General features: G+C 47.2%; 1 protein-coding gene across 4 annotated transcripts in view; it reads left to right on the forward strand.

The window, feature by feature from the left end:
• Positions 1–24,423, forward strand: part of RBM20 (RNA binding motif protein 20) — a 177,244-nt gene that overhangs the window by 133,395 nt on the left and 19,426 nt on the right. For all 4 annotated transcript variants that reach the window (XM_015235959.3, XM_072971865.1, XM_072971864.1 and 1 more), the window contains exons 6-9: positions 8,446–8,589; positions 11,067–11,198; positions 19,579–19,658; positions 20,837–21,515. In XM_015235959.3, the coding sequence (XP_015091445.2) occupies positions 8,446–8,589; positions 11,067–11,198; positions 19,579–19,658; positions 20,837–21,515 (1,035 nt within the window). The remainder of the gene's footprint in view (positions 1–8,445; positions 8,590–11,066; positions 11,199–19,578; positions 19,659–20,836; positions 21,516–24,423) is intronic.

Raw genomic sequence — 24,423 nt, forward strand, 5'->3', positions numbered from 1 at the left:
CGGTGGAGGGGAAGCGGCATCATCTGACTGGTTTTATCGTTATAAGTTGTGCAAAAAGGTTGGTCACATGAGCTTCCTGAGGGCACCCAGGGGACAAGGACAGAGTTTGCCCCCTGCCAGTCCTTGCATCATCAGTGAGTGGCTAGACGTTCACATCCCTCTGTTGGCGTCTGGTCCTCTTGTTGCCATTCCTGACAAATGGAATCAAATGTAGGCATGTCTTTTTAGCAAAACCTGAAATCCAAAAATACTGACCTTTGGAGACAAGCCAAGAAATGAAAGGCTGACTAACCTGCTACTGAAAGTTGCTCTGTGAGGCTCTTTTAGTAGCAGGAGAGTCTCTCAAAAAAATTATTGATTTTTTTTCCCCTGCCTACAAATATTGACTTCCAAAGAGAAGCAGTTACATCAAGGAGTGGTTACTCTGTAATCAAAGGATGCTTTTCCAGGCTCCAGTGAGTGCTCAGCGAGCTCCTTTTGCATGTACGTGTCTAGTGCTTTCCTGCTTACATGATTTATGCTTTTTGTGAAAATTCAACAGAAGAAATATTTAATGAGGACAGTAAAATTCTTCCCATTTCCACCCCTTCTCAGCTCCCACAGAGAACCCGTAAAGGCTTTGATGTGTTTTCCTCCAGAAGTGTTTTCCAGTCCAGTGCCAGGGTTTTTTCTGCCTGATTCCACTTACGTGCATCTTTTCAGAAGCACGTTTTGTGGAGTAGAAGCAGGAACAGCCAGGACTCCACCATTGTGGTATCACTATTGTTTGTGAAGCAAAGAGCAGTCCTTTTCTCCAAAGCTGCCTCTTTTTAAGCAGGAGAACACAGCCACATGGGGCTCCGGGAATAAGCCTTCGGAAAGTAACGGAACTGCCACGAGATTCAAAACAGCGACAAGACCCCCCCTCCCCCTCCCCCTCCCCCGCACCCAAGCTTGGCTGAATTTACACTTGTCTCAGCTCGGTGGGAATGTGGGCCTTTCATGTCCATGTTCATTTCGGACAGAGATGGGGCACTGAAGTGACAGTTGTGTGCTATGTTTGCTGAGGGTGGGTGATTTGTCGTTGTCTCCAGCCCCTCCCCTCCGACCCCAGGTCCCAGGAGAGGGGTGTTCACTTTCACTTAAGCTTCTGCCATTTGACAGGGCAAAGGCACTTTATCCTTGGCCGCCTGAGTCGTCATAAACAGAGTAATCAGGTTTCTGGAAGGAGCCAGAGGGGCCTTCTCAGGCTGTAAATAGCTTTCTTGTGCCTGCCTGAGATGCACTTAGCCTGCTGACTGTCCCCATAAAACCGCCTTGCAGTTTTCACAGCCACCTTGGAGTTTATTTAGTGCTGGTGATGGGGCCTCTCTGGCCTGGGACGATACGCGTTGTTTTTATAGTTTCTTTCTCACCAGGACCCTCCACACCAGAAAATGTGTATAAGGAAACTGAGGCATGGGAAAATATAAATGTTTGTGGAAGGCCAGAGGTTTAAGTCATAGGTTGCCTCTCAGATTGCTGGTTGTTTCTGGAACATGTGTCTGTCCACCCTGGCCTTCTAAGCCCGTGGCTCAGAGCACTCTGGTCTCCCGACTTCCAAAGAGATGAAGAGTAGTAACTGATGTGGCAGATGAGACCCCTCCCCCACCAGTCCAGCTCTGTCATTGCTCTTGTCCCCTCGGCAGGGGTCACCTGGTACGTTTTTGAAGAGAAGAGTGGAGAAACAGGAGACTTGGGTAGGTTCTGTCTTCTGGGTTTTTCTTTTTCTTTTACAAACCTGAATTATTTTTTCTTGTTGCAAAAATGGTGAAATGGTATAAAAAGTTTTCAATAGTAATAGAAACGTAAAAAAATAGAGAATTCAACCCTGCAGAGAAAACCAAAGGTAAACATCTTTGGCTGTAACTACATCGCTCCAGCCAGCACACAGGTGCATGTTTACTTACTAAAAGTGTATATTTTGGGGGAAATCAGGTTAACGCATCTGTTGTGCAACTTGGTTCTTTTTCACTTAACGTAATTCAATACATATTTTAATTGATTTCTGGACATCTGCTCACATCTGAACATAAAACATTATCTTATGTTGTAACACCATCTATTGTGTATGTTACCGTAATTTATCAAATCTGCGATTGATTGTTTTTTTTCGGTGAGACCTGAGTTGTAATCACAAAACTACTGCTACTTAAGTGCCCACAGATTAAGTCCCTTACCTTCTCCCAGACATCAGTGTCTACATACACAGTGCTGAGTGTGGACCAGATGACCTCCCGGTTTTAAGATTCCGTGACTCTAAAGTTTACAGTGATGTTGAAGTTGCTTAGCAGGTGAGCCACCCGAGACCCGTAGGCAATCCGGCATGGATAAAAATGGATTTCCTCTAAGTCACAGCTAACATGCTTTATAAAATATTTGAAAGTGCCAATAGAGACATCTGTTTCTGTCCTCCTAGTTATACCAAGATCCATAGATCTGGAACCCAGGCCTGTTCACTATGTGTGTAGTATGTTCAAAATCAACACCATGGGAAAGAAACATTTGCCCTGTGTCCTCAGGTATGTTTAGCCCAAAACCGGCAGAGGCCCACAGACTGTGTGCCAGGTGAAATTAGGTCCCACCTAAAGGAGAGCAGGCCAGAGCAGGGAAAATTGTTTGTTGACGACTGAATCTATGCTTGTAGCTCTAAGATGCACTTTGAGAGACTTCTCTCACCCCCAAGCCTGTTGCCCTAAGCCGTTTTTATTGCAACTCTGAGAGTTATTTGAACTGGGTCTGTTCTTTGAACTCATCTGCATCAGAGGGCGTTGAAAGTTCTCAGAATCTTCCTACATAAGTCTGCCCTTTTCACATTTCCACCCATCTATAAAAGATCTGTGGGTGACTTGAGAGGTCTGAGACTCAGCTGCATGAACCATTAGAAGCAGCACCTGGTTTTAAGTGAAGGGCGGGCCCCAGGATGTGAAAAGGTACCGTCCAGGCTCCTTGTCGCACGCGGGGGCATCCCAGGTCATGATGGCCCCAAGCCGGCTGAAGCTGTGCCCCAGGCTGGTGAAGGATGATTGTCCCGTTAGGTTAGTGATGAGGGCTTTGGTTACGGCCCAGACACCTTAGCCATCTTAGAGACTTGACCTAAGACTGGGAAGCTTCACATGCACCTGTTGCAGGTGTGCCTCCCGAGAGGCCAGAGGCCGAGCAGCGGGTGAGATGGTAATGAAGCCCGGCAGCACCAGGGCTCGTGAGTCTCTCTAAACCCTCTGCTCTTCAGCCTAGAGCATAACTTCTAAACTATTTTAGTAACATTTAATTTTAATGTAATTTAGACTTACAGAAAAGTTGCAAGAAAAGTATAAGTGGGGAAGGATAGACAGCTCAGTGATAGAGCACATGCTTAGCATGCAAAAGGTCCTGGGTTCAATCCCCAGTCCCTCCATTAAAAAAAAAGAACTTAAAAAAAGAGAAAGGTATAAGGAACCTCCATATACCTTTTGCCTGGATACCTGTACCTTTTGGCCCATTTACTTTATTGTTCTCTCTCTCTGTCTCTCTGACTCTCTCTCTTTCCGTTTATTGTCTGTCTGTCCATCCACCTCCATCTTTGTCTGTCTGTCCATTCATGTCTGTCTTATCTGTCTGTCCATGCATCCATCTAAAGATCCATGCATGTTTTTCCTGAACCATTGGAGACATGTTACCCTTTCACCCCTGACTACATCAGCATGAATTTCCCAAGAACATAAGCTTTCTCTTACGCAATCACAGTACAGATACATTTCCCCCCCACCCCAGTCCAGCATCATCACAGCACATCCTTTAACTGTCAGAGGTGAGGAGACAAATGTTTATAGAAACCTGCTGACGCCAGGCCTTGAACAAAGGCCCTTTGCATACATTGTGGCATTTTGGTCTTCTAAACAGTCCTGTGGAATCAATTTTTATTTACCCTGTTTTATAGACAAGCAAGCTCAGGCTTGGAGAAATTCAGTAACTTGCCCACGGTAGTCACTGGGGAGCAGGGACACAGACCCAGGCCTGTCTGATGTTCCCACTGCCCTGGCACTGGTGCCTGGAGACCACGAGGCACACACTTGGTGTGTCTGTCCTCGGAGGGGCAGCAGGCCGGTTTGTCTTTAGTATGTGATGTCAGCTCTTCTTGCTCACTCAGGGAGCAGAGTCATTTTGGGACGGCAGAGCCCATCCGCAAGGTGCTCACTGCTTGGAGCTTATCTTCAGCCCTGTGAAGGTGAGACCACCACCAGCACAGACGGGCCTGTCGGAACGGTGGCCATGCTGGTGAACATATGCGTGCTGGAACAGCCGATCACACGGAGAGGGAGGGCAGACGTTACATTCGTCGGGGCAGGGGGTGGGAAAGACACAGATTTCCTGTTTATGCCCCATACAGTTGGGGAAAGTTATCATTATCCTGGATCTTAGGGTTTAGCTTGGCAAGGCTTCTGAGAGGAGTGGAATTTTAGGACTGTGAGCCACATAAGCACGGATATTTTACATCTGGAGAGGACTTAAGCTGTATAGACTATCTCCCTCATTCCAGACACCGGGGAACTAAGGCCCAGAAAAGAAAACTAGTTTGTCTTTGTCATGCACCTAATCGGTGGCTGAGCTCGGGCTGGAACCCAGTCCTCTGTCTTCCAGGATTAGGTTCTTTCATTACATCGGCAAGTCCTGCCTTTCTTATAGCCCAAACCCTTTGAAATTATTTACTCCTACCTCAAGCAGTCCCTGTTGTACATTTCAGGTATGGCAAAGTACTCATGTGAGTGAGTAATTAACTAGTTACCCATTTTTCTTAATCAAAAACACAGACACACCGATCAGACTTTCTCATCAGCCCTCAGATCTAATGAGGGTTATCGTATTGATAGAGTAAAGAAACTCAAAGTATGATCTCAACTCAGGTTTTTTTAAATGTCAAAAATAATGATCCTTCCTTGATGTATTATTATCTCCAAAGACCCTTAAGAACTTGGACTTCTTGGAGAACCCAGCTTGGGAATTAGTGTATGGCATCATGCTGTCTGCTCCAAGCACTCAGGGCTGTCTGTGACCCCAGGGAGCAGATTTTATCCTGGGAGTACCACCTGGACTGTGTTCTCCCTTCTTCTCACCCTTCCTCCCGCATCATTTCAGGTCTCCCGTAAGACATCAGGCAAATAATAACCGTATTTATATGAACTGTTTCCAGGAGAGATCAGAGTGATTATACATATAACTCTATACCTTTATGAATCAAATATAACTTTGAACCTAACTGAGTTTAACAAAAAGATATTTCAGATCGATGACAGAAAGGAATGTAGAATGAACTATCCTAAATCAAATATTTGCACAAGAACACGACACGTAACAAATGTTTCTAACTGGATAGGATTTACCACACGCTCTGAAGCCAGACGTGATTTAGATTGGCCAGATTTCATTCCCTGGCTCATTCAGAAATGATAAATGGAAGGAAACTGGTTAAAGTGAGGTGGCTACTCGTGGTCACTAGGGATGGTTGGCTTGGGCCAGTATCTTGGCACACCTGTAATCCACCTGCAGTTCACCAGTTAAGAAACTCCAGATTTATATGATTAGCTGGAAGATTACTAAAAAATCTCATGGTTATTTTAGGTGACAACAACAGTGACAATAAAATCCAACTTCTATTTCTGATTAAAATCTTGGAATGAAATAATGCCATTTGCAGCAATATGGATGGACCTAGAGATTATCATACTAAGTGAAGTCAGGCAGAGAAAGACAAATATTGTATGCTATCACTGATATGTAGAATCTAAAAAATAGTACAACTGAACTTATTTACAAAACAGAAACAGACTCATAGACATAGAAAACAAACTTACGGTTACTGAAGGTGGGGGTGGGGAGGGATAAATTGGAGTATGGGATTAACAGGAAAAAAAAATATCTTGGGGAAGAAAGCACTCAGGAATGTATTTTTAAGATTTAAAGGAAAACCGTAATTGAGAGCCCTTCATTTTCGTGCCTTTCTAACTCGTCTGCAGTGTGACCTCATCTTGTTCTTTGGTGACTGGCACCCGTGAAGGTATTTACTCCTTGGGGGACATTTTCTACACTCAGCAGCAGTTGCTGCCCTCATGCTTGGATAAAAGCCTCTTGAGTTGTTCTTTCGATCTGGAATAGACAGTGAGAGAGGCGCTGGCCCTCGTGCCCAGTCACTAGGCAACCGGACAGGCAGGGTGTGAGGATCGGCTCAGAACCTCCCTGCCTGTGCGCAGCACTGTGGTCCAAGCACGCATGAGCCCGGACCGACCACAGCAAAGTCACATGGGCAGAAACGTGCCTGGCTGAGACAAACGGGGCAGAGCACCCAGCCTCAGCCCTCCTGTTGATAAACTCGGAGGATCGGCCACTTTGCCCTGCCTGAAAGCCCAGCTGGGTCTGCGTCTCCGTGTGGCCCCCACCCTAATGCGAGGCAGAGAGGCTGCCTCTAAGTCCTCCTCCCATTGTCCCTGGAGAAGGGCACAGTACTCCTTAGCCTGGCTCGCGCTCAGTCTCCCAGCTGATGGAGAGCTCTGCTGGCGCTTCAGGGAGGCGTGGAGACGCTCTGGGAGCTGCCTGGCCCATACACTGAAGACTGTTCCCCTTTGGAAAAGTGCTTGACCTCTGGACACTGCAGAGGGGGAGGGCCGAGAGGGACACTTGGGTTTCTCCAATTCAAGGCTGCACCATCCAAGGAAATTCTTATTGACTCTAATTGTCCTCAGTCCAAATGAGACAAATGAGGGCTTTTCGTGGTAGAATTACCCAAGTATTAGCCCTTGTTAGGGATGAGACCTCAGACTTCCCCACTGTATTATTGGACCCACATCAAATGTAATTAGATGTTGAAGTTCACTTTACCCTAGAAAATGGTGATTATGCAAATGTGAGCTTTGCTATTAGTATGGGTTTGGAAAATTGCATCCTTTTCTTCCCCGTTGGTTGGCTTTATGGCTACTAATTCTTGAACCTCCTGGAGACTCCAGACTGATTACGGTTTGCACAGACCAAACAGACACACTTCCTTCCTCTAGGAGCTTTGATTAGGCCCAGGTCTTCATTTCCAAACTGTATTCTTCGAGGTGCCTTTGGGACTGCTGGAGGGAGGGTGGCGGCAAGGTGCTGGGCTGCAAGGTTTGCCTAGAGCCCTTTATTTGTTGAATGTATTGGGCTGGTGGGCAAGCTTTTGTTTGAAGAAAGGCTTTTAAGGCTAGCAAAGCTTTGAAAGCCACTGCCCTAAACCAAAGGTTGTTGCTGTGAATGTCTATGTATATGTATTAGACTCCAACAAAGCTTTCCTATGTTCTTTTTTCTTTATTGGATTTTCAAAAAATTAGAAGTCAAACAATATGAGATATATAAGAAAAAGGTTAAACATCTCTCCCCTTACTCCCTTCCAGTTCTGCTCTTTGTTGTTGTTGTTTTTTCTTTGAAGATAACCAGTATTGACAGGTGGATGTGTATCCTCCCACGCTTTTCTCTGTCTGTGCTGACATCCTTTAAAATGTTTTTATTGTGGGGTGGGTGGGTATAGCTTAGTGGTAGAGTGAACGTTTAGTACTGGGTTTGTTCCCCAGTACTTCCGTCAAATAAAATAATAATAATAGTAAATAAATAAACCTAATTACCTCCCCCCAAAAGCCAAAAAATAGTGTTTTTATTGTGAAAAACTTTAAACATACAGAACAGTAGAGACTAGTATAATTAACTCCTGTGCACCCATCCCCCAATTCCAATAATTATCAAAATTTTACAGCACTTGCTTCATCTGTCTTTTTCCCATTCATTTTTGGGGTTTTGTTTTACAAAAATGGCATCATACTACACCATTGGCAACCTTTTTTTTTTTTAACTTAAACTACCTTAAAAATTATTCCTGATCAGCTAATTTACCACCTCCTTTTAATGGCTATGTAGTTTTCCATCGTTTACTCAATCACTATCCTATTCTTGGACATTTGAGGCTGTTTCCAAAAAATTTTGCCACCTGGTAAGTTACTGCAATAAATGTCCTTGCACAGAAGTGTTTACATATTGCTGTATTTATTTCTGTATGCTAGATTTCCAAAAGTGGGATGGTGGGATCATGGGCTATATATGTTTTAAGTTTTAGTCAGTGTTGCTAAAGTATGTTCTCCAAATATTGTAGATACACAACCTCCCACCAGCAGCGTATGGAAAGGCCCGTTTCCTCGTCTCTTCTACAGCCCTGGACGTGATTGCTCATTAAAAGTGTTATGAATCTTTTTTTGTAAAGGGGTGGCATAAAATCGGTGTTTTATACTTGCCTGCCAATGGATTCTGTTTCTGCATTCATTTTGTAAATTACAATCTTACCGTCGTTATTTGGGGGAAGATAACCATTAGGAACATCTGGAGTAGGGGCAAGAAGGAAACGCCTTTTGATGACCAACCACTGCTCTTTGTCCCTGTCAGTTTGCGCAGCGGAAAACGGGTGCTGGCCGCGTGGTACACATCTGCAATCTGCCTGAGGGAAGCTGCACTGAGAATGACGTCATTAACCTGGGGCTGCCCTTTGGAAAGGTCACTAATTACATCCTCATGAAGTCTACCAATCAGGTGGGTCTGGGCACTTTCACACTGGTGTGTACCAGATAGACCACATATTGGTGGAGAGGAACCATATAATTTTTTTTTTAAAAGAAGCTGTTCATAACCTAAAGGGGTGGGTACACAGCTGGCCTCCCGCTGGTACCGCACAGAGGCTTTCGTTGGCAGTGGTGTTTTGTTTCCTCTTGTTTCACCTTACCCTTCTTGTGATGGGTGCAGGCCTTTGTGAGTTACCTGGAGGTGAGGAGATGCTCATTGGCATGGAAAAGCTAACTGGCCCTTAAAATAAATCCGATGGGCATGAGTCTTTTCGTTGTGTTACCAATCCCCCGAGCGAATGCTGCTCTCTGTCACCTTCTAAGCTTGTCATATCTGAGAGTGAGGATTTGGAGCCAGCCAGCAACTGACTGGGAATGGTTATTTTTACTCATGCTTGGTATTAGCATCTGAGGCTTGTGGCTCTCATAGCAGGAGAGTAGGTAGGAGTTAATGGATGCCTGGTCAATCCAAGGAACTAAAAACCCTGAATCCACGAGGATCGGCTGAGTCTTTGGGGGCTAATATGTTTGTCTTCTAAAGTCAGAGGAGGAGTTTATACAGAGACTCATCAGAAGTAAGAATATTTTGTCTTTTATTTTTAATATTTTTACTTTAAGAATCAGAGAAACAGGCATAAGAGAGATGCTTTTCTTAATTAAGGCTTGAACTTTAGAGACTCAAAGCCACCTCATGTCATCAGTGGTCTTCCTCCATCAACCCGGGCTTAGAATGCTCACTTAATCTTTTCAGTCCCCCTTCTCAGAATTCTGTTTTGGGTAAATTTCCAAAATTCAGCTTCAACATTAATGCAGTGAGAGTCACTGAATTTGTTTTATACCTATGTGACAGGTGGACTGAAAGTGCTAAGATGTTTGCAGGAAGAAAGAGGCACTTAAAGTCAGGCAGAGAAAGATAAATACTGTATGATATCACTTATATTTGGAATCTTAAAAAATACAACAAACTAGTGAATATAATATAAAAGAAGCAGACTCACAGATGTATAGAGAACAAACTGGTGGTTATGAGCCAGGAGGAGGGGCAAGATAGGGGTGGGGGAGTGGGACATACAAACTATTGGGTGTAAAATAGGCCCAAGGATATACTGTACAATACAGAGAGTGGAGCCAATATTTTGTCATAACTGTAAATGGAAAGTAACCTTTAAAAATTGTATAAAAATTAAAAATTAAAAAAAAAAGGAAGAGGCACTTAGAATGTTGAGTGGCAGAATTTGAAATAAAAGTATAAAGAATCCTGACTTCATGGTCTCCCATGCTTCTGGAAGGGTGGGACCCATATTCCTGTGACCTCAGAGAAAGGCACCTGAAATTAGAAACAAATATGAGGGAAGGAGGGAGGACAAGCTTGTTTGGCCCATCGAGTTCAAGGAAGTGGGAGATGAGGGCTCCCTTGTCACAGGCCGTGTTTCCTTCTTAACCCCGAGGGACCAGGTCCGCACAGCGTCGTACGATACAAACCAAACAAATCTAAGAGGCAGTGACAGTGACAAATCCACCCCAGCACCTTCTGGGGTAAACTGACAGGTCCATCAAAACAGTCTATTTAGAAACTCCCTGTAGACACTGATTGAATGGAAAAGGTTGTTTCTTTGTGTTTTTGGTTTTTAAAAAAATTTCTTTAATCAGAACAGTTAAATAAAGAGGAGAATTGCTGTGGAAACATAACTGAGGGTTTTCCTCTCTCTCTGGCTCAAAAAGACCTGGCCTTCCTTCAAGCCTAGGGAGACCCTGAGATTTTTTTTTTTAGTGTGTTTCTTTCTTTGCAAAGAAATTGAGAGCTGAGATACCCGGGGCTTGTGTCCCTCTCTGTCTCCTGCCATCGCCACCACCAAATGGCAAGTTTTGCAGGGAACAGCCCAGGGTCACTTGTGCAACAGACTCACTCTCCCCTGCCCCCTTCCCTCCGAGAACTGTGGGTTAATGCACCCTCCCATCCCCAAGGGGCTCCTGTGGCGTGATGCAGCCTGGGATAGACACACATAATTAAGAATAATGTTTGGTAACCATGGGGATCAGGAGAGAGGGCCATCTTATGAGCTCTTTTGCTGAAGTTAACAAATAGGTCTCTGAACAGATGGGATCAAAGAGAGCTCTTCTTCATACTGAATAATTTTCTTTTTATTGAACACATAAAACATGACTCTAAATGCACTAGTCTTAAGTGTACAACTCCATTAATTTTTTACATGTGTGCCCTCATGTTGTTTCCATACAGGTCAAGATATAGAACATTTCTAGAACCTCACTCCCCTTCCCAGGCAATACCCCAACCCTACCCCAGAGGGAAGCTCAACTCTAACTTTTATCCCCGTCAGTTTGTTTTGCCTATTCATGAACTTCATATACATAGAATCATACCTTGTATGGAATTTTATTTAAAACCATTCAGGTCAAGTCTAATGTCTATCCTTCCTTGCTTTCCAGGCCTTTTTAGAGATGGCTTACACAGAGGCTGCCCAGGCCATGGTCCAGTATTACCAAGAAAAATCTGCTATGATCAATGGTGAGAAGTTGCTCATTCGGATGTCCAAGCGATACAAGGAATTGCAGCTGAAGGTAAAGCATTCTCTCTCATTCAGTTATTCAGCAAGCTTCAGCTGAGTGTCTCCAGCTTGTCAGCCACTGGCTAAGTGCTGGCGGGAAGGAGAGGACAGGAAAAGATCCAATAATTATCCACTGTCAATGAGGATATCACATGGAATGGCAGATATCATTAGAACATGGCAAGAAAAGTGCTCACTGAGATAAGTTCAGAATGCAAAGGGACCCTTGAGACAGGATGACTAACCACGTGGGACCCAATGAGAATTTTGAGGGAAATCTTGAAAGAGGCAGCAAGAAGGGAAAAGTGGTTGCTTTTCAGAGTTGAGAGTTTCAGGCATGAACCCCTGAATGTAACCTCCTTCTCTGCCCAGACAGGTCTTCAGTAACTTTTTCTTCCTCCGTCACCCTACTTGATCTCCTGTTCTCTCCTCCGTCCTTTATGTCTTAATCCCCCTGCAAATCCTTTTAAGCAGCACATGACTGAATTGGCCACTGTCTGAACTCAGGGATGAATTCAGATAATTCCAAACGGGACTTTTGTGTTTGTTTTAGCTTGTTTTCTCTTCTTTTCTTTCTTTCTTTTTTTGCTTTATTGTGAAGTATAACATAGAGACAGAAAAGTGGCTAATTATGTATTGTACAGTTTAAAAAGTAATAATGGGCAAAATCTCATAAATCCTGTAAATCACCACCAGAGTCAAAAAACAAGACATAGGCAGCAGCCAGAAGCCCCCGTGAGTCCTTTCTTATGCTCAGCCCCTCCACCTCCCCTCTCCTGACTCTGAGGACAAGCATTTCCTTGCTTTTCCTTATTATTCTACCCTCTCTCTCTGCCCTCCTTAACATTATAGTTTAGCTTTGCCTATTTTTGAGATTCATGTGAACGGAATCACACTGTGTTCTTTCATTACTTCTTTCGTTCAGCATTGTGCCGCCCATGTTGGGTGTGTCTGCTTATTTTCATTATTATATAGATTTCCATTGCATGACTATAAATTTGTTTCTGCGTCCCACTGTTGATGGACGTTTGGGTTGTTTCCAGTTTTAGGCTATGGTGGACAATGCTACTATCGACATTTTGAAGCATGTTAATCCAGTACCCATGGCCAAGAGCATATAACCAGGGGATCGTGCATAACTAGAAATGGAATTGCTGGATCACAAGGCATACTTACCCTTCACTTTACCAGATAACAGCATTTCTACTAGTGGTGTCTGAGAGTGTGCAGTGGTTCACCTTGCTAACACTTTGTCTCGTCCAACTTTTTCATTTTTGCCTTTCTAGAGAGAGTGTAATGGTTTATCGTGGTTTTTTAGTTTTCCATATTACTGGTTGAAGTTGAGCAGTTATTCACATGGTTATTGGTTTATTGGTTATATCCATCTAGATCTTCTCTGCTGAGAAAAATTTTTTAAGTCATTTGCCCATGTTTTTCTTTTGGATTGTGTCCTCCTGTTGGCTTGTAGGTGTCCTCTTGGCTGGAGCACTTAGTCCATTTGGAATTATTATAATTAATGCCATATTTATGCTTAAATCTAACTTTTTAATTTTGTACTTTCTACTGTCCTGTTTAATAGGGATTTTCCAGCTCACTTCAGCTTTTTCCACATTTCTTAGGGTCCATTTAGTCCAAGACCCATAGCCCTTAATCCGCCTTCAAGGTTCAAGTCAGAAGATGAAGGCTCCATGGTCGTTTCTAGCTGGGACTAGCGTTCTGACAAGTCTACGTAGGCAGATCCGTAACGTGTCCGCCAGTTGCCGAAGTCCTGATTCTGCTTTGCTTGCTTCTTCAGATAGAAACTTAACAATTTTGTTTTTTTCCCGACTCGGGAAAGCATGTTGCTTTTCTCAGACAAGTGAAAGATCCTGCCCCATTCTGTACCCAAAATCCTTGTTTTCCTGGATTCTGCCCTGGGGGCTAAAATTGAATTTCTACACTGAATTCCCAGTGGAGCTTTTTGGCCTCCAAATGAGATGCTGTCATAAGTTTCTACTTAGGATTAACAGCAGTCCTCTGCTTCTTAAAGGACCAAGGCACTGCTGTCCCTTACCAAGGGAGGTCGTTTGGGGTGGTGCAAAATTGATGGGTTAAAGGGGTCAGATGGTCAAAGTTTGCATTCAGCAGACGTTCACTGAGTTCTCACTGTGGGTGGGAGCTGGGCCAGGCCCCACAGATATGGAGGTAGCAAGTTTGTAGAAGAGCTGACAGGTTAGTGGGAAGAAGAACACAAACAGAACCATCACCAACCATGTGACCCACACCAGATTGGAGGGTGCTAGCACCAGCCTAGCCTCCACCCCTTCCTGCTTTGATGACCTTGGACAAATTGCTTAACCTCTGTGAACCTCAGTTTCCAGATCAGTAAAGGACTATACCTTGTGTTCTTTGGTTTTAAACATTTTTTTTCATACGTATCTCTTTGAGTCTCACAACCACCCTCCTCTATGAGGTGTGCAGGGTGGATAATAACAGTAATTATAATAGTACAACAATAATAACAAGACTATGTACCTTTAATTGAGTCGAGGTACTCTGGGTCAAGTAACGTGCCAAGCACTTCCATACATGATGTAATGCTGACGTCAGTCCCGTCACACAGGTATTATTATCCCAGTTTTACAGATAACAAAACTGAGGCTCATAGCAATTCAGTAACTTGCCCAAGATTATAGTTACTGGAAGAGCCATGATTAAAAGCCAGGACTGTTTTGGTTTTGTACTATATCTGTATCTCTGTATTGTGTTTTTATGATCTCCATTGTCCACATGAAAAAAAAAAAAGGAGAGAAATCAGGTAATTTGCTTACAGTCACCCAGTCAGTAAGCAGCAGAGACTGTACCCTAACAGAGCTTCTCCAGCTTTACTGTGCATACAAATCTCTTGTGGATCTTGTTAACATTTCTGATTCCGTAGGTCTGGGGCAGGGCTGTGCCTGCATTTCTCACAAGCTCCCAGGAAATGCTGATGTTTCTGGTTCTCAGAGCACACTTTGAGTGGCTAGAACAACACACTGTCCCTGACTTTTAGTAAGGATTCTCTGCTCCCCAAGCGGTCACACTGCGTCTGTGTGAAAGCATCTCAAAGCATATTTCAACTATGTAGTAATGCGTGCATTATGATCCCTGTGTTGACATGAATTAGCTAGCACTTTCCCTGCAAGGAACAGAAATTTGTCTCAATTAAGCATATCGGCTAAAGCAGAAAAACAAAAAGGAAAGTATTTGTGCATGTAACTGAAAAGACCAGGAGGAGCCCTGGCTGCAGGCACGGCTGGATTTGGGGCCCAAGTGATATCATTGGGACTTGCTCTCTCTCCCCTCTGCCTTCTGTTCGCTGGGCATTGTGGTTGGGGTCTCCCTGGGATGGCCCCTGACTGCCTCCGGCTGTCTCCTCTAGGTGGCATGATGGCTTCAGTGACTCCAGCCGCTCTGGCTCCTCAGCCATCCATTTCCTTCAAGAGAAAGCCAGCGCTTTACCTGGTAGCTCCCACGGAAGTCCCGAGAGTTATTCAGGGCGAGCCTCAAACATGTGCCCTTCCCTGAACCAACCTCTGTGGCCGTGCTGGGACTGGCCAGTCCTGTGTCACCTCTGCATCCTGAGAGCAGGCTGGGAAGGAGGGTATGGTTCCTGAGGGGGGGGTAGACAGTAGACCACTGTATTCACACGTGTCTCTGGGCCAAAGGGCTTCCACATGGGGTCCCACCAGGGCTTGCAGAGGTAGGGGAAATTTGCATTGGTCTTTCTCCTTAACTCTATCTTTTGCTCACCAAGCAAGGTGGAGGGAGACAGAGAGATTTGAAGATTGCCTCTCTTGAATATTTCCTCATGCCGGTAATCTTGTCTCCCTATAACCTGATGACAGAGATTCTATTCCTCAGGGCATTTGGGGCAGAAACTTTCACATAACAGGTTTCCAACAAATGTGTGGAGAAAGAGAAACGAGAAAGAGAAAATCTGAAAAAACAATAAAAAGCAAGTGTTTTCCTTCCTGCAGACCTGCATGAGAAGGTCGGTTGCTCTATAGAGACCTCTCCAGAATCACAGCGTCTTCCAACCAGAAGGAAATTGAAATAGTTCAAACCTGTGCGTTCCAGTCTCTCCATCCGAGAACTGTCAGGGCAATTTTCAGGTCCTTTTGCCCAGAGATGCTCATTTAGTAGGCTGGGGTGGGACTGAGGCTCCCAGGTGGTTTGGGGGCAGGGGCCTGTTTTAGGGCCACTGTTCCTGCCAGCCTTCTAGCCACAGAGATGGTCTCTGGCCTTGGGAAGCCGTCTTGTGAGTGATCCATGATGTTCTTGGTTAGGAATCACAAATGATGCCTGAGGGTCTTCTCCGTGTAAGATGTGGTGCCGAGAGCTACAATGAATATGAGAATGGTCTTCACTTGGGGGAAGTTTGCTGTCTCACTGGGGAGAGAAGCTGTTCTTGTGTGAAATTATGCAAGATTTAAACACAAGTGCCTACATGTGGAGCTCCAAGAAGTTCAGGGGCAAAAGGCAGTGCTACTTGGTTGTGTAAAAAAGGGAGCGATTCCTGGGTAGGGCCTTGAGGGATAAGGCAACTTAGCTAAACAGAGAGAGGGAGAGAGAGAGAGAGAGGGCTTCCGGGCAGGGATCAGGGAAGAGGTGCAGAGCTTGGAAAGCCCCATGTTGTCAGAAACCGAGCGGCTATGGCAGGATCTGGCTCTGACAAGTTCAGGGCTCATCTGGAACGTTTCAGTATCTTCCTGGGACTCTTGAGACTTGTAGAGCAGCCATGGAGAGGTCAGAAGGCAGCTCCTTTTATGTTGGCCCAGCATCCTCAGCTTTTATCCGGATAGCCTGCTACGCCCAGAGGCTGTTGGTGGGTGCGCTGCATTATCTCACCTTTACAGGTGGGGAAAGTGAGTCTCCCACAGGCAACAAGCCAGGACCCCCGGTGACCCTGCCAGCTGGAGGCAGAGCTGGGGCTGCTCTTCCTGGTTGAGATTCTCAAGCCGTGGGGCCTCCCTCTGAGAATGTACTTTCCTGGGGGTCTACGGGGCTCAGAATCTCACCCTTGTCTTAAAGCAGCAAGATGTGTAGACCGAGAGCGTGGTGGCTGGTCCCGTGGGGGCTTGTTGACAGTGGAAATGGCTTCAAGGGTGTTCAGTGTATCATTCTCTCTACTTTTGTGTGTGTCTGAGAAGTTCCACAATAAAAAAGTACCCAAAGTGCCATTGTACGCGTACTCCGTTCTCTTTCCATTTCGACTCATCTGCAGTGATTACAGCTTTATTTTGCCTGCTTTCTTTACACCTTTAGCCACAAGATAACAAGGTCAGGCCTGAAGAGGAAGTTTGAGAGGATTTTCTTAGAGCTTTGAAAAGCTGATTCTGTTATTTGAAAGCCTTTGGCCACTTCAGACCCTTTCTCAGATGGCTGCTGGCGGGCGTGTGGGCCAGATAGTGCCAACAATTTGGAATTATCATTTGAAATAGAGGAACTGACCTCTGGTCCTCAGAGGGGGTCACAGTGCCTGTGACCGCCAGCCCCAGCATATAGTATTTGCAGATTGTCGTGTCCTCTCTCAGCAGCCCCACCCCTCCACCTCTCCAGCCAATCACCGCGGAGCGCCTCTTGTATGCGGTGGGGGGTGGGGAGGATATGAGGAGGGAGTGCCCTGTGCTGGTGCTGGCTGTGTGAAGATCAGTAACCCCATTCTCTGCCTCGCCGGGAACGTGGGGCCTGAACAGAAACAATTTCAGGGGGCTCTAGGCTGACAGTGGCCTCAGGAAGCTGGTCTGTGGTTGGGAAGATAGGAGTCAGAGAAATATTTAAGCCAAGAAGCAGCTCTGCTAGCCCCCAGAGAACTCCAGCTGCATCTACTGCATGGGCCACCAGAGGATGTTTTCCTCTGGGGTGCCTGATTGGCCAGCTCTGCCCCTCATCAGGGGGCACCCCAGAGGGGAGGGCCCAAGGGGGTTTGCCATCTGTGGTGATGGAGGTGCGTGCGGAAGGGACCACGAGCTCCTGGAATGCCTCTGGCTCTGACACTGGCCTGACCTGCCCCTCCCTGCAGGTCTCAGCTCCACCACACGCTGCCCTTGGGTAACCTGCAAAACCTCAGCGGCTCCCTGACCAGGCCCCCTCCTCTCACCCCAGGCTTTCCTGGGTCTGGACTGGAAGGAAAAATCATGAGGATTTGAGGTTCCAGGGGACAGAAGAAAAGTGTTGGGGACCCGAGGGACTCTTTTTTGCTGCAGGAGTCCCTCATCCAACCCCCTCAAGGAATTCATATGTTCTGAAAAGTTGCCATGGTACCTTTTACCCAATTTGGGGGTGCATTCTCTAGCCGTTGCCTATTCCAGCCTGACAGGACCCAGGATGCCGGCAGATCTCGTCACATGTCCCTGCACTTGGTCCTGACGGCTCCCACCAGCTTTCCCAAGCTCTCTTTGCTCACACATTGGCCCGAGTGGAGGCAGTGCTGCGTGGGTCTTCTGAGGACCAGCCATCCCGGGCTGGCCTCCCCCTGATACAGTAGGGAACTTCCTCTCTGTGGCCCAAGGTGGGCAGGCAGGAAGAAGACTCTCTCAGTGGGATCACTTCCAAATGAACCTTCTTGTTCTGCCCCCAGGTGGTGACCCACTGCCCTGGGGGAGGGCACAGGTGGTCTCGGCAGATGTGAGGAAACATCCTGGGCAGCAAGCAGCCTTCTTCTCAGTCCAGGCCCACAGCCCCAGCTCCCTCCCTTGCTGGGCCCCGGGTCTCTGCTTCTGGTCCAGTTTAAGCAGTTGAGGGGCTAGTTGGTGGTGCACAGCCTGGCTGATTTGGTTACTTGTAGGTGACACTTCCATATACTTATCGAGGGTCAACCTTTATGGCTATAGTGAGGTGAAAGGGACCATTTGCCAAAACTGTAAGACCTCCTTTCGGGTGGGCGTCCTGACCAGTGCTCAGTTCCCGGGCCTTTCCCTGAACAGGGATTGGCTGGCTTCTTGACCTCCCACTTCTTCACGACCACAAGGGTAGCGATCACTGCCTTCTCTCTTTCCTCTTGCGTTTCCAGTTGACAAGAGACGCCTCCCTGGCTTGAACATTTTCATTTCTTCCCTAAGTCCTAGCTCTGACCTCTTGCCCTGAAACCTTGACTGTTTCCCTAGCCTGACCCTCAGTCTCGACAGTAACACAGATGAGCAGCCAGGCAGCCAGAGGACTCAGAGAATTCCGGTCCCAGCAGATCACTGGCCCTGGTTTTCACATCTATAAAATGACATATTTGATGATACCTAACATTTGTGTAGTTCTAAGATTTCATGAGCCTTTGTTAACTCCATAGGAAAAAAATTGAGGATAAAAAGAACAGTTGATTAATTTTCTTAACAAAATTCTTTGTCAGAAATTGACCTTATGGACTGAGGGTTTATAAGTCTTTTTTTAAACGTGTTTTATTGAGATATAATTAACATACCATAAATTCACCCGTACATTTTCATTGAATGGACAAATTCTGTGTAGTCTTTTGGAAAATGCTCCTACCCTTTCATGAATTTCTTTTTTTAAATCAACTGTTTTGATTGTTTTGTTACTGTTTGTCTATTCTGGGTTTAGGAAAGGGCTTTGGTTGGGACTTGCGGGCTGGGTTGTTCCTGTCCTGGCACAGCCACCGTGTAGTGACTTCTGGGAAGGGCAGAGCTTTTGGGTGACTGGCATCCTCAGCTGGGAAGTCTGGCTTGCAGCCTGCACTACCCACCTTGCAGAGTTACGTTGAGCACCATATGTCCCCCGTGCAGGACCATACTGGAGTCGGGTGTTGCAGAGCATGGGGCGTGGAAAGGACCTCGGAGCTAGCATGCCTTTTGTCAAGTCCTGATTCCCTAATGATCTCTACGACTTTGAATGTATTCCTTAACCCAGCACAACTCCAGGAGCCACCATCGAATACCACATGGCCGGTGACTGGGGCTGTTCCAGGCAGAACTCTGCCTCGACCTCTCTGGGTCTCAGTTTTCTCATGTATAAAATAAGGAGGCTGCATTCAGTGATCTTCAAGTCTCTTTCCAGGTTGTAATTCCTCCCTCTCTCCCTCCCTCTTTCCCTTCCTTCTTTCACATACAGATATTTTCTTTTATTTGGAGAAGGGGGGAGGTAGGTGTTTATTAACAAGCGCTGCTCTTTCCCAGGATGCGGATGGGGAGCCTCAGCCCTTCCTCCCCCGCACACTGGATGACTTGCACCCGGACCACTCAGCCCTACCGCCACCCAGTGTTATGCTCATACTCCTCAGCCCCTGGATCAAGCTTTTTCTTCCCCTGAAAAAGCACTTTCCCCCTTGGTGGATGGGGCAGTGAACCCGAGTCCTAGCTGCTTCCCTCTGGTGTTTGCAAGGCCGTTTCTGGTCTGATGGTGACCCCTCTGACTTTGCCTAGAAACCTGGGAAAACCGTGGCCGCCATCATCCAGGACATCCATTCCCAGAGGGAGAGGGACATGTTCCGGGAAGCAGACAGGTGAGACCCCACCTTAGGGCTCAGGGCAGATTCTGTGTCCTTGGGACATTCTCCCTCTCTCATTCTTTGAGGTATTTGAGTCCCTCTGGGCCCTGCCCTTGCCCCTGCCCCATCCTTCAGCCTTTCTGGGCCCTACACTTCCACGTACCCCAAGGAGTGCATCAGTCCAGTCCAGTGCTCAGCTTAAAGCTCAGGAAAATGCCAGATACTAAGCTTCCTCTCAGCTCCTCCTCCTCTGTTGGAAAGGAATGTAGGAGGGGGTCTGTTGATATATGACTCAGGGGCAAGGGTACACTCTGCTGAAACAGCCTGAAAGTGTCTGTGTGTGTTTGGTGTGTGTTGGTGTGATTGTGTTGTGTGTGTATTGTATGTGGTATTTGTGTGTGGTGTGTGTGTGTGTGCTGTGTGTGTGTAGTGTTTGGTGTGTGCGTATGTAGCTCTTTAGGCTTGAAATTTTTGTTTGCGTCTTTGTTTTAAAAAGGATGGTTATTTGGGTTTTTAAAAGACGCGTGTGAAGCCCCACTGTGCCCCTGCAGTTCTGCGGCAGAGTCGGGGGGCAGGTGACTAGGAGGTCTTGCTCTGAACCTCGACAGGCCAGGGTCCTTTTCTGGGTTTCAGTTTCTTGATCTGAAACACGAGCAGGTCAGAGCTCTAAGATCTCTTCCTACCCCAAAATGCCTTCCTAGAAAAATGGAGGCCAAGAGGTGGCCTTTTTTTTGGTAGTGGCCAGGTGGAGGGGTGGCTTCAGTCTCATAGCCAAGAGGCCAGTTGATTGAATCCCAAGGGTAGGCAGCCTTGCCCACCAGGCTGGGCCAGGGCAACCTTGCCCCCACGTCCACCCCACATCTCCTGCTCCCCAAACGTAGCTCACTTCTAAGAGGAAGAAAGATGAGGCTGGGCCAAACCAGCCCAATTATTCATCCCAGTTACCGGGAGCAAAATGAGTGAAGGGGTAGAGAGCGGCCAGAACTGTGCCTAGGGAAAATCTCTCCCAGAAACCCGGAAGGAGGAAGACCTCTCCCCTGGACCAGTCCCTGTGTGGTCTGCACGGTTGTGATGAAGAGTCAGTGGCCTGGTGGGGTCATATGCACAGGATGCTGTTGCAGAGATGGGGTGTATCTGGGTTTGGGGGCTGCGGGGGGTGCAGATTCTAAAATGACTCCCTTGCTACCTCCCAGATACGGCCCAGAAAGACCGAGATCTCGAAGTCCAATGAGCCGGTCACTGTCCCCGCGGTCCCACACTCCGAGCTTCACCTCCTGCAGCTCTTCCCACAGCCCCCCGGGCCCCTCTCGGGCCGACTGGGGCAACGGCCGGGACTCGTGGGAGCCCTCTCCCTACCCTAGGAGGGAGGAAGAGCGAGGCCCGGCCCCCTGGAGGGAGAACGGGGAGGACAAGAGGGACAGGACCGACCCGTGGCCACACGACCGCAGACACTACCCCCGGCAACTAGACAAAGTGGAGTCAGACGAGCGACTTGACGGAGGGAGGGGCTACCGAGAAAAGCACCCGAGGTCGGGGTCCCCCAACCCACTCCACTCTGCGACATCGTCGTCAGGCTACAAGAGCCGAGAGGACGGCTACTACCGGAAAGAGGCCAAGGGCAAGTCGGACAAGTATGTAAAGCAGCCACAGGATGCCCCCGGGAGGTCCAGGAGGAAGGACGAGGCCAGGCTTCGGGAAAGCAGACACCCCCACCCCGAAGACTCAGGCAGGGAGGACGGGCCAGAGCTGAAGGGCACCAGGCCCCCCGAGAGCACCAAGTCTAAGCAGAGTGAGAGAAACAGAACCAAGAGACCCGAGAGAGACCAAGAAGGAGCAGATGACAGAAAAGAAAACAGAACAGCAGAGGATGAGGTAATGATGCAATCCCTTCCCCAGGTGGCAGGTAAGGTGAGGCAGGTCCCACGGGAGACTGCTACTCATAGGATGATGCATATTATGGAACAATGAAACCCTTACCGAATGTTTGCTCTGAGCCAGCCACTGTGCTGACCACCTTAGCTCGTCATTTAAACCTTGCAGCAACCCTGTGAGATAATACTAGTCATAATTCTGTTCTTCCTATAGAGGAGGAAACTGAGGCACAGAGAGCTTAAGTGAGTTGCCCAAGGATACACAGTCAAGCAATGGCAGAGCTGGAGTCATACTTAGGTGATCTGGCTCCAAATCCCACAGCACCCTGCTGCCTTTACTAGAAGTTAGGCAGGGACATGATACAAAAGCCTTCGGTGGTCCTGTTTGTCCAGGGTGGAGTGGCCCCGAGGTGTTCGCATCCGCACACTCAGCCGCGGGAGATTAGATCTTTGGTCCACTGCTTCCTCTCTCCTGCCAAAAGCACCTACCGATCCCAGGGCTTTGATGAGATGGGGTAAAGGAAAAGCAGCCACCACCTACTAAGTTATCCTGGGTGCCCAGGCCTTGGTGTGTTTCTCTGGACACTGTCCACTGTGTTTTCCTTCCACTGGAATACAAATGCTCGGCAGTTGGCTGGCACCTTTCATCCATGTGCCTCATCCAGGGCTTCTAACCTGCCGCATGACTTCAGTTCACACAGGACTTTGGGTACCAGGTTTATATTCTAGCTTGGCTTACACTCCCTTCTTGCCAGAACTGCCTACATTTAAGTACCAGTGGAACAGTGGAGGTTGGGGGTGGGGGTGGTCTGTGTAAAGAATCCATAAAAACTCCTAGATGCATATCTTCTAGTCTGCCCCAGGAGCTGTTGCCAATTACTAAGTCCGAATAAGAATCTCAGGGCTCAACTCCATGAACACTGAAGAGCCACACTTTTGGCCTGAACTTTATTTCTACACTCATTACCAGGGACAGGGGACCCAAAGATGAACAGGACATAGTCATGTTATGGCAGAGACCAAGGTCTAACCAACGGTGGAAGCAGGGCTACACAAGTAATTCACATATAGGGGCCCCTGCTGCAGTCACATGGTGGACGGGCTGCTCTTTGGGCAGTCAGCTCTGCGGAGGGAGACGAGGAAAGCTGCACAGAGCGGGTGACATTTGAGCTGAGCATCGAATGTCGGGGGAAAAGCAATTTGGGAAGCAGCAAGGGCAAAAGTGAGAAAGGAAAACTTTTTAAATTGAGGTATAGTTGATTTACAGTATTATGTGAGTTTCAGGTTTACAACATAGTCAATATTATTTAAACACCTTTCTTGTGGTATGATCCCTGTACAGTAAACTACACATATTTCAGATGGACAATTTGATGAACTTACACCAATGAAACCACCACCACCACAATCAAGACAGCCAACATTTCCATCACTCTCCAAGAGGTGAAAATTTCGAATTCCCAGTTTATCCCTTCCCACCCTCTTTACACGCTGGTAACCATAACTTTGTTCTCTATGGCTGTTTCTGTTTTGTAAATAAGTTCATTTGTGTCCTTTTTTTTTTAAGATTCCACATAAAAGCAATATCATATGGTATCTTTCTTTCTCTTTCTGACCTACTTCACTTAGAATGACAATCTCCAGGTCCATCCACATTGCTGCAAATGGCATTATTTTATTCTTTTTTTTTTTGGCAGTAGTATTCCTTTGTGTATATACATCTATGCTTAGAGGCGTCCAAGGGGTGGTGTGGAGTCAGTGCCTGGAGTAAAGGCACAGAGGGATTGAGAGCGAGCATTGGCAGGGCCTCAAGGCTGGACCTCATACACGTACCCCTGGTCTGCAGCCCTCTGTCCCCCATGGCGAGGTTAGGGGAGCTGCCCCTCTGCACTCCTACCCACACTTCTGAGACTCTTCTTTGGTAACCTCACTTGTTCTGTGATACCCACGCTGCTTTCCTTGGTTTGCACACGTTGTTCATTCAAGGTGATACACACTGGGGATCATTTCACGAGCTCCTGTTGCAAAAGAAGATTCCCAGAAAGGCCTCATGGGTTTCCCCACGATTCTGTTCTGGGAGGCTCTACCTTTAATAGCCTTAGAGTGGGATCACTAGGGACTTGTTGGGGTCCCCAACAGATAGTTTCTGTGGGTTTGGAGCCGGGCAGCCCTATGCCATTTGGTGGAATCCCAGCAGAATAACGAGTTTTCTTCCCTGATCTCAAACTCTTATCTCAATCATGAGAACCACCCAGACCCCATAGGGCTGCCCCCGGAGTCAGAGAACAGGCAGCTGCTTAATTTGGGGAATGAAGGCAGCAGGGCTGAGGAAGGGTCTTTGCATTTGCGCATACCACAGCAGGGCCTTTACACGTGTCCTCCTGCCCGGGAACCCCTCCCCCCGAAATCCACGTGGCCCTCCTCACCTAACCTTTGTCTTTACTCATTGTCACATTCTCCGAAGTTTATTCCTGGCCACCACATAAAATCACAACGTCCCAAACCCGCTTTCCTTGTCTTGGTGGCACCTGTCTCCTTCTAACGTATCCCCTAATGTTTCTATGTTACTTGGTCTCCCCTCCCTCTCAGCCCTCCCCCCAACATAACCTCCATGAGGGCAGGAATTTCTGTCTGCGGTGCTCACTGCCTGCCCCCGGTTTCTAGATGAGTGTATGGAACTGAGTGAGCGTTCAGTATGTATTTGCTGAAAGAATAAATGACTGAGCCAGTTCTGGAGGCAAAGGCTTGGCTTCTGAGAACCAGGTCACACGCTGTTCTTCTCAGCTCAGTTTTCTCGTTGGTGGAATGGGTGTGATCCCAAGGCTGCTGTAGGACTTCCACAAGCTTGTGCTAGTGGGAAGCCCCGGGAAGTATCTGGAGAGGGTGCCCGTGCTGGTGAAGCCAGCGTG

This window comes from Vicugna pacos, chromosome 11 (genome assembly GCF_048564905.1).
Source record: "Vicugna pacos chromosome 11, VicPac4, whole genome shotgun sequence".
NCBI lineage: Eukaryota > Metazoa > Chordata > Mammalia > Artiodactyla > Camelidae > Vicugna > Vicugna pacos.